The 9,004-nt window shown below is 41.1% G+C and overlaps 1 protein-coding gene across 4 annotated transcripts in view; it reads right to left on the reverse strand.

Annotated features, from left to right (window-relative positions):
• mpp7a (MAGUK p55 scaffold protein 7a) overlaps positions 1 to 9,004 on the reverse strand; it is a 228,423-nt gene that overhangs the window by 66,105 nt on the left and 153,314 nt on the right. For all 4 annotated transcript variants that reach the window (XR_012599844.1, XM_074693560.1, XM_074693561.1 and 1 more), the window contains exons 7-9: positions 5,923 to 6,004; positions 5,353 to 5,438; positions 2,477 to 2,551 (exon numbers count right to left, since the gene is read on the reverse strand). Coding sequence is in view for 3 of the 4 variants with exons in the window: in XM_074693560.1 (XP_074549661.1) it covers positions 2,477 to 2,551; positions 5,353 to 5,438; positions 5,923 to 6,004 (243 nt within the window). In the remaining variant the exon portion in view is untranslated. The remainder of the gene's footprint in view (positions 1 to 2,476; positions 2,552 to 5,352; positions 5,439 to 5,922; positions 6,005 to 9,004) is intronic.

The raw sequence follows: 9,004 nt of genomic DNA on the forward strand, positions 1-9,004 counted from the left end.
CAGTTAAACCATAACACGATGACAAAGGATGCAAATGACCCACCTTGTCCCGTACACCTCGGTTACACATGCATACAGGGTGGGCTGTGATGAATAATGATAAACCGCCTCAATCCCAGAGCTTAAACTGCAAAGCGTAACCAGCCTCTGTCTGAAACTGATGGATGAGTGCGTGAAAAATGATGTATCATCGCCTCAGTGGGTGAGAATGATGGTATGTTGTTGGAGTGATGTTAAACGTCTTTAAAATGAATGTTGAAGCTACTGTCTCGACATGGATGAGTCAAATCTCATCCTACAGAAGGCTCAGTACCTAAAATAAAGTTTGTGATTTGTGTGTGGATTTAAAAACATCATTTTAAAAGAAAAAATTAGGAAACTAACAAAGAGCTGGTGTTGAATCAAGCTGAGTAATTTTTTTTAACTAATTTCATTCTGCAAGCCTCATAATCCAGCCCTGCCTTCATCATGCATTAGACTGACCCTACAGCAGAGACATATTAGTGTGTCTGTGTCATTACACCCTATGGTATCCAAAAAACCCCACTTTTTTTACTTTTAGAATTTCACTTTGGTAGATGGTAAACGACTCCCAGCTTCATGTTTAATCAGTGAGTGGGTAAAAGACACCAGGAAGTGGACAGATATTCAATAGGAGGATGTTTTTAGAGGAGTGATCCACTGTATGCACCAGAGAGAAGTTTAAATACACAAGTCATCAGTGCTTATGGCTACTATCTGTGCACATTTATGAATCATCAAATACAAAAAGATGTGTTAATAAACCAGAAACCCTACCAAACAGAAGATGAGTACACAGCTCACCAAGTCTGAGACCTATGTCCAGAACAAAAACTGCACCAAATATCAGAATAATGATAACTCTATACTTAAGGATACATGATTGTTAAGATTAATAGTTTAAGATTAATAGTAGCATAGTTGTAATTTGAACATGAAATCTGTTTTTGTTAATCATTCTCAAAAGTTCCCCTTAAATTGTACTCTTGGATGGGTACCTTTTACATTTGGAACGATACAGTACCGATGCCCAGTACCTAACAATCGGTACCAGTTCTCAACAGTACCAATTTTCCGTAATTTTTTATGTTAATATGGTAAACAAATATCAATTTGTTTAAAAATCAAAATTCAATTTTTCAACATTTTACATATTGATTCTCCAATATATAAACTTGCAATGCTGTGTTCATGTCCAGCATGGAAAATCACCTACTCTTCCACTCCCTCACAGTCCCAAGTACCTAAACATGGTACCTTTTGGTTTTACGTTAATCAATAGCTGGTACTTTTGACAGAAATTGGTCGGTACCTATAAAAGTACTTTGTTTAGTACCCATCTCTTCTCTTCGTATAAGGTCCTAAGTTTTGTATTTGGACAAAACCCTAGCTCCAAACCAATTTTTTCATTAACTTTTCAGAGTAAAAAGGGAATTTAGAATTTGAAACATTGATATTTCTTACTTGTACTCAAACCTGGGTCGCTGAAGTTGGATACTGTAACACATTTAATAATTCACAGCCACTTACTGCACTGGTGTTTTAGAGTAAAGTGTGACCCTGTTAACTGGTGACTGTAAGATAATAGTCCATAGACTGTATAATTGATTTCACCCGTCTGTTTCTGAAGTAGACTTTTGAAGCAAATCTGCTATTGCAGCCATATTGGAAGTGATAGGGGCTTTGAGTACATCTACTGAGCACTCGTCAGTCACATCAGCTGAGCTGTGCCTCTGATCTTAATATCCTCTGAACTGCCATGTTTAAAAAAATTCACCCCCCACACTGTGTGTGCTGGTAGTAACATGAGCGACTCAGACAGGAGACGTTTTCTGAAACAGGCTGTAAATAGGTTAACTTCTGCTTTGAAAACAGCTTTTTTTGGCTTGGTGTGTATGTGACTTCCGGTACTTCCGGAGTCAGCCTCAAGCGGCACTTCCACATTATCTCATATTCTTAGACCAGTGGTCGCCGCTTGTGACTATCACAGACATGTTTGGATGTCTCCAGTTAACACGGTCACTCAATACAACAAAACATTGGTTACACTGTACATTCGTAGCCCTGTCAGAATTCAGTACACCTTGAGTTTGGGTGGGACAAAAGACATTTTGACCCCGTTAAAAGTTATAATTTAGAGTTTAAAGAATGCTAACTCATCTGAATAAATGAGCTAAATGCTGATTTAGCTACATTGCTCATATTGTTCCCTGTCATTCAGCTGTTAATGCTCTGACCCAGCATCAAACCACAGGACTATCTACAGGTAGGAGCAGCCCTCTGGAGTATGATTAAAGAGTCTAACATAGTCCAGAGCTGTCTCATTCTCTTTCTACATGGTTTCATAACTGTGGTTAAAAACATTGATCTTCATCTCAGGGAAGCTTTCACTGAGTACAGAGACGTCAAGTTGTTAATGTTAAACATGTAACAGTCCAGCAGGTATAACTCTTACCTTTGGTTCCTTGGTGGGTGCATCCTCCTTAACCCCTGGGACGACTTTAAAGGTGATGGCTCCTTGTGATTGGGCCTAACATGGAGAAAGACAGCATGGTTAAAACAGTAAAGGTATGAACAGAGGGAAAGGAGCTATCACTCATCCGTCACGCAAACTCTTCACAAAGCTTCTAATCCCATAAAAATCTCATAACACAAGCACTGTTTGATTTTTTAACAATGGAGGGTTATAAGGATTGGATGACTCTTCTTGGCAGGGACAGAGAGTGTGTGTGGGGGTGAAAGGAGGAGTGATGAAAGCTATCATCTGCTGTGAAGGCCTTTGTGTCTGACTTTAAGAGACTCCCTCGTTCCTCCTCAGTGGGCCCTCCTGGCAGGGTTCAGACCCATGATGGAGCTTATTTGAAGACTGCTTGGACCAACTACTGAGCATTAATCTCATCCTCTCAGCATGTGGTCTAAATACCGAGAAAGACTTGTAAAGAGGGGCCAGTGTTTGGTTTTCAGCACTGGGATGGGAGCCACGGCGTCCTGGATGAGTTTGCTGTTTAGCCATCTTAAACAAGCGCGTTTCTTTTCACCAAAGAAGAAAAGTCTGAATCACGGAGAAACCCTTGAGCAGTGTTCAGACCATAAGAGAAGGAAACTGTCACTTTGTGTTACTCATGCAGGATGATATGTGTTTGTTTGCATTTACTGAACCCAAACAGAAATAATAATCCTCTAGTCAGCTCTAAAAACAAAACGCCGCGGTACACAGACTCACACATCTTCCTTTGCTTCATTGTTTCCTTGAAGGACCTTGATTGGCAGTTTGTGAAACACAACACTTGGTTAGAGGGATTTCACTTCCCCTGATCTGGATTAATAATCTTACTTAAACCTATAAGTACGCAAACCAATGGGTGAGCATATCGACTGAAGCTTAACTGCAATATCTCTGAACATTTCTATCCAACTTCAGCTCATACATGTTCAACATTATCCCATTATTCCTGCATTAAACGCAGACTCACTATCATGGCTGTTAATGGGACGTTCTGAGCATTTGGGAGTTTGTAGCATGTCTGCATTTGCTTATTTAATCCAGACCAGTCTGAGCTTTTTGTTTATGAAAGTGTTTTGTAAATATGTTTTGAGGTTGAAGGGGTCGCTATGAGAACTAAATATATTATTTTTTCTTTGTTGTGTTTTTAAAGGAGAGGCAGAGCAGCAGGGGGAGGGAAATGTATCCCTCTGTTTTGGAGCTGTAGTCGATGTTATTTTGCAAACTGACTCTCAACAAAAGGTTTTTGGGAGTTATGAATAGGGATGCAAAGATCCAACTTTTATAGTCTCAAAACCAAAACCAATACCTGGGCTTTTTTTTTTTTAGCCCACTAAGCAGTCCAGTTTGGATCAGTACAGTTTGGTATGGTAAAGCCTGATCCTGTTTGTGTTTCCACAGCCAACCAAGCCCCCTCTTGGTAAGCGGCGCTGTTACGTAAGAGCGTGACGGCATAGCAGAGAAACGCAATATACCCCACTAATAAATCCAATGAAGAAGAAAAATGTGACTAAGAAAACAAAGAGCAACCATGGAGGACATCCAGCAATCAACTTCATTGTGATTAGCATGTGGCTCTTTGTTACAATGTGCAATAAAGATTTGAAATACAGCTGCCAATGTCACATGGTCAATAACAATTCTTTCAACCAATCAACTGACTGCAGTGCTTCTGGCTCCACCTTCTGGGGTCAGATAGGTATGTCTGGCACCCCAACAGAAGGGTCCCAAAAAGAAACAGTAATCTAAAAACATTACAAAATGTACAGAGACAAACTGAACTGAAACGCTTGGTGGAAACGGGAGTTAACATTCTCTATTCCTTAATATGAAGACAAGACTGAGAATGATGTTTTGTAACTTCAGACTTTTTAAATTTTGTTAACGATAATGCAATAAATTGTAAACCTCATCAGTAGATGAGAGAGGAACTAAACTTGCACATATTGCAAATTTCTGTCAGAGATGTTGGTGAAACAAGCGTGAAATACTTCAAAACTGCTGATGTGCTGGAGTTCACTCTATCTTATCCTTCATGATACAGACTTACCAATGATGATAAACACAGAAGAGCATAGAACTAAGTTTAACAGATCTGCCTTTTGTCACTGATACGCAATCTGACTTTGGAACCAGTATCGGATTTCAGTATCGTATCTCAGCATCACTAGGTATGAATTAAATAATGTTGTATAACTTTTGTAGTCCTTTGATTGTTAAATCAACAGTTGTAGACCATGTGCTGCCTGCATAGGGTGGGCAGGGCTATCCCCATGAGCTATTAATCTTTAAGTTTTAGATTTCGTTGGATTCATTGTCAGAACTGGTATGATGTGTAAATAAGTTTTATTTTTTAAGGAGAATTTTTTGTTGCATAGATGAATATGAATTTATTTAAGTTAATTTTGAGTTTTGTGTGTTTATGTTTCCAGTTTACAACCTATCTGTCAAACTATTTACCCGACTACGTTTGTTGTGGGTGTGTGACCAATAAACATGGAAAGAAACAAAGTTCTGAGTACCGTTCCAGAGAGAGTTTACTGAATTATAAGAAGTATAGTTCAGTAAAATGTGGAAAAATGTTGTTTAGTCCATGAAACAACCAATTCACTGTGCAATCCTCTGGAGTTTGGTGTGTCTTTCCCCCAAAATTAAAAACAAATAAACTGCATGAACTACAGAAAGATGTGCAGCACATTTGTTTGCATCTTTACACTAACTCTGTATGTATGTAACTACACAGTGCAGTGTTTTGGGTCTGACCACATGTAGACAGTTTGCACTCATGGAGCAGAAAACTTTCACAAACACAGACGGCTCAGTCTCACCAGAATCCGAATGATTTCCTCCGGTTTTTTGTCGTCCACTGGAATTCCGTTAACTTCCTTCAGCTCGTCCCCGACATGAATCAGTCCTACCACACACAAACACATTTACACATCCACAATCACCCCAATGTTTTATTATTTAACGTCCTAATAAAGTGAGCTACTGTGCAGAGTCAAGCGCTCACACAGCCTGGGGTTGTGTACAGAACAGCAGATTAATGTTTATCCTCATGGTGGCATTGGGGATTGGAAAAGTACCAAAACGTTATTGTCGACACATGTGGAAATACGCCTTTGGCTTCGCCGTGGCAGAGCTGCAGAACAGACTGGACAAATGAACGCAAAGTCAAACAGAAAACATGTGGACAACAAGTGGAGCTTCTCAGTAAACCTGTCAGTCATGATCAGATTTACAAAGTAAGAGAGGACAACACATGGCACGGCGCTGCAGAGTTCAGGTGCAAAGAATCTTCTCTTTGATGCACTCTGGATGAGTTCATGTTGTCGTATGAATCACTTCCAACACTTTACATGAGACACATTCAGGAGAGGGAAAGAGATGGAACTGACCGCTTCTGTCGGCTGCTCCTCCTCTCATGATCCGTGCCACGAGGATGGCTCCTGTGTGGTCATCACGTCTTATCGTTGCTCCCTGAAAGGAAAACACAGAGAATCATTAACACTCACATCGCGTGGATCTCTTTGGCTCAAATATGGAATAAAAACAGCCTAATATTGGGTTAGAAACAGATGTAATCAAACTCCAAGGATTTCAGTTCCTTTCCTCAGATTGCACAGACAAATGTTTGACACAGCAGGGTTCTTAAAAATGACAAATTCAGATCCCAGTGTGCAGATTTACTACAAGGATCAGGATTCCTGCATTCATTTTTTAAGAAACCAAATATGTAAGGCTCACTTTCTGCAGAAGCAACAGTTAAAAGCATCAATGTCTTCACACAAAGTGCTGGTCTAGACAGAGAGGGGCGAGGGCCAAGCAGGTATCACACACACACATGCAAACACACGCCCACACACACCCACTTGCTCCAGTCTTCCTTGTTCCCCTTTTATTGTCTTGGTGCTCCCCCAGAGAGACACACGGACAAGAGGATACTGTTTCAACTTCCTCATATGAGGCGACAGTGTTCCACAGTGATGCATTTACCAGTAAACCCAATAGCCGTTTCCCTTTTCAATAAAACAATAGGCTTAATGGATGCCAACCTGTCACAGCCTTCCCACAAACAGAACTGAGGAACCGGTCTGGTTGGGATTAAGGATGGAAGAGGAGAGCGAACTTCAACCGAGCGTGTGGTGTCATCCTCCCTCAGGACTGATGACCTGAACCAGACAGATGAGTCGTCTAGTCGACACATAGTTTGTTAGGCTGCAACTCATCCTCCACCCTGTTAGAGCTGCTATTCCCATCTTCCTCCAATGGTTATTTTTATTTCTACTGGAAAAATAAAAGACGGTTCAGGCATGGAGGCCTCCTCATCAGGTTTCAGCTGTTTTATTTCAGCTGCCTGGATCTTCTGCCGCCCAGGTTGACTGCTGGAGCACAGTGATCCGGTTTGTGTCACTTTTCTGTCTCTATCTCCACCAATAGAGTGCTCCCAACTATGGAGGCTAAAACAGAAGATATCAAAAGGCTCCCAGGTCCCCAAAGACCAGCTCAGCCTCTGCTTTGTGCCACTTTGCAGATACCATTAGCATGTCATCTTAGTTGTTTTCACGACCTGTTCACACCTAATGGTTTTCCTCGAGGATAATGGTTTCCTCAAGGACAAGCAGGAAACAGAGTGAGACATCAAGATAAGACAGTGGTAACAGAATAATTGGGCTCATTAGAAAAACCTGAGAGGTCGCAGCAGACGAGGAGGTCAGCGAGAGGGGAAGGCACTGTCAGACCTCCGTGTCAAGGTCACGCAGAGCCCCTCAGTGTGACTTAAAGCAGCTGTCTGTGATGCAATGACCACAGACAAGCTGAGAGGCCATTTGTATGTGTGTCTGAAGACCACAGCGCTGCAGGGAGAGACAGACAGACAATAAGCCGAGATGGGGAGTCTGCAGAAAAAATCTCACAGGACTCCACAGACATGTGGTCATTAACTTTCTCCCTCTACTTTTCTCTCACAGCTGGATGATAGCCAGTGGTCTGATGGATGTTTTTAGAGCGTCCCCTGGGGTCCCTGGTGGCTGGTGGCAGACTAAAGGCTAACTAAACAGCAGAGAGGCAGCCTTGGAGTCAGAGATGGTGGCTACAATAGGCTGTCTGCACAAACTGCACAGACGTTTGCTGCACCGCACGTCTACGGCTATCTATGGAATCTGCTCACATATGGAGCGTGGATATGTATCGTGTTTTGACACATATGGCTTAAATCACATACTAAAAACCCAGTGCCATTTAGAAACACCACTTTTACGACTTTTATTACAAGTGGCAATGGTGATTATAGACCAGCACGTTTAGCATGCAAACACGAAAGGCTGAGGTCACGAACCCAAGCAAGGGGACCATTTTATCTCCATTCAAACCACAAAGTTTTCTGTGTTTTTACACCAGCTGAGAAACAAACTTAAGAGTCCATCGACAAGTTTGCCCTTGCTTATTTTCTTCTTTAACACTTCACTGACACTCAGGGTTAGTTATTTACAGCTGCAGCTATTGTGAAGCCTTCATGATTTGACCTAGTGCCCTCAAACGTGCCGGGCTTTCACAAGGCAGCCAAACGGCAGCAAGAGAGTTTATGGAAAGGAGGGGAGTCTCATAATCTGGCAAGCCTCAGACTGAACTCAGCTCTGCTACAGTAGCCAAATGAGCTCTGCCTGATAAGAGACGCTAAGAGAGGCCAAAACGCTGCAGTGGTACAGTGAGTGAGCCAGGAGGGTAAATGGAGGGGCAGAGGAGTCAGGGGGTGAATGAGCAGGGTCTTTGTTGGGATTACAAAGGAACAGGATGTGAGGAGACTGAGTTAAAACAAGGGATGGGTAATGTAAGATTTTTTTTTCGGTACCAATTCCCTTTTCAATTCTGCTTATTGATTCAATTCTGTATCGATTCCCTTATCAACCCCTCCTATGAATTTTATTTCTAAAAAAAAAAAAAAGGAGCTTTGCAGATTTTCTGTGACAGCAACATGAAATCAAGACATTAATAAATTAAGTATTAATAAGTAAAATAATAAAAATAAGTAACAGTTGCATGTCGCATGACACTGATGTACTGTTTTGTGGTCATTAGGGCTGGGATGATATGATATTCTCGCGGTTCGATTCGAATTTTTTTGTGGTGCCGGTTTGATTTAGATTGTGATTCGATGTTTCTGATTTTTGCAATTTTCAGTTTGTTTTTTAACTCCAGACCATGTGAAAAAGTTAAATGATGAAGATAATATCTACAGACTATATCAGGAGCTGTATTTTCTTATGTGTAATGCACATCACATGAGTCAGAAACATTTCACCCTCTGCTGGAGAAAAGTGGTAACTTTTTTCCAATGGAGTTTATAAACAAAAACTAAAATGAAGAAGTCAATATAGAGATTTTTGATTTTTTCTCCCACCCCTAGTTGTCACAGCATTGCTCTGAGTTGTTTTGAACCTTGCAGTCAACCATGAGCCTGCACGTAACTTTTTATTTTGT

Source organism: Halichoeres trimaculatus, unplaced genomic scaffold, assembly GCF_033239565.1.
Source record: "Halichoeres trimaculatus isolate MK-OKI-2021-1 unplaced genomic scaffold, fHalTri1.1 fHalTri1_scaffold_18, whole genome shotgun sequence".
NCBI classification, from domain to species: domain Eukaryota; kingdom Metazoa; phylum Chordata; class Actinopteri; order Labriformes; family Labridae; genus Halichoeres; species Halichoeres trimaculatus.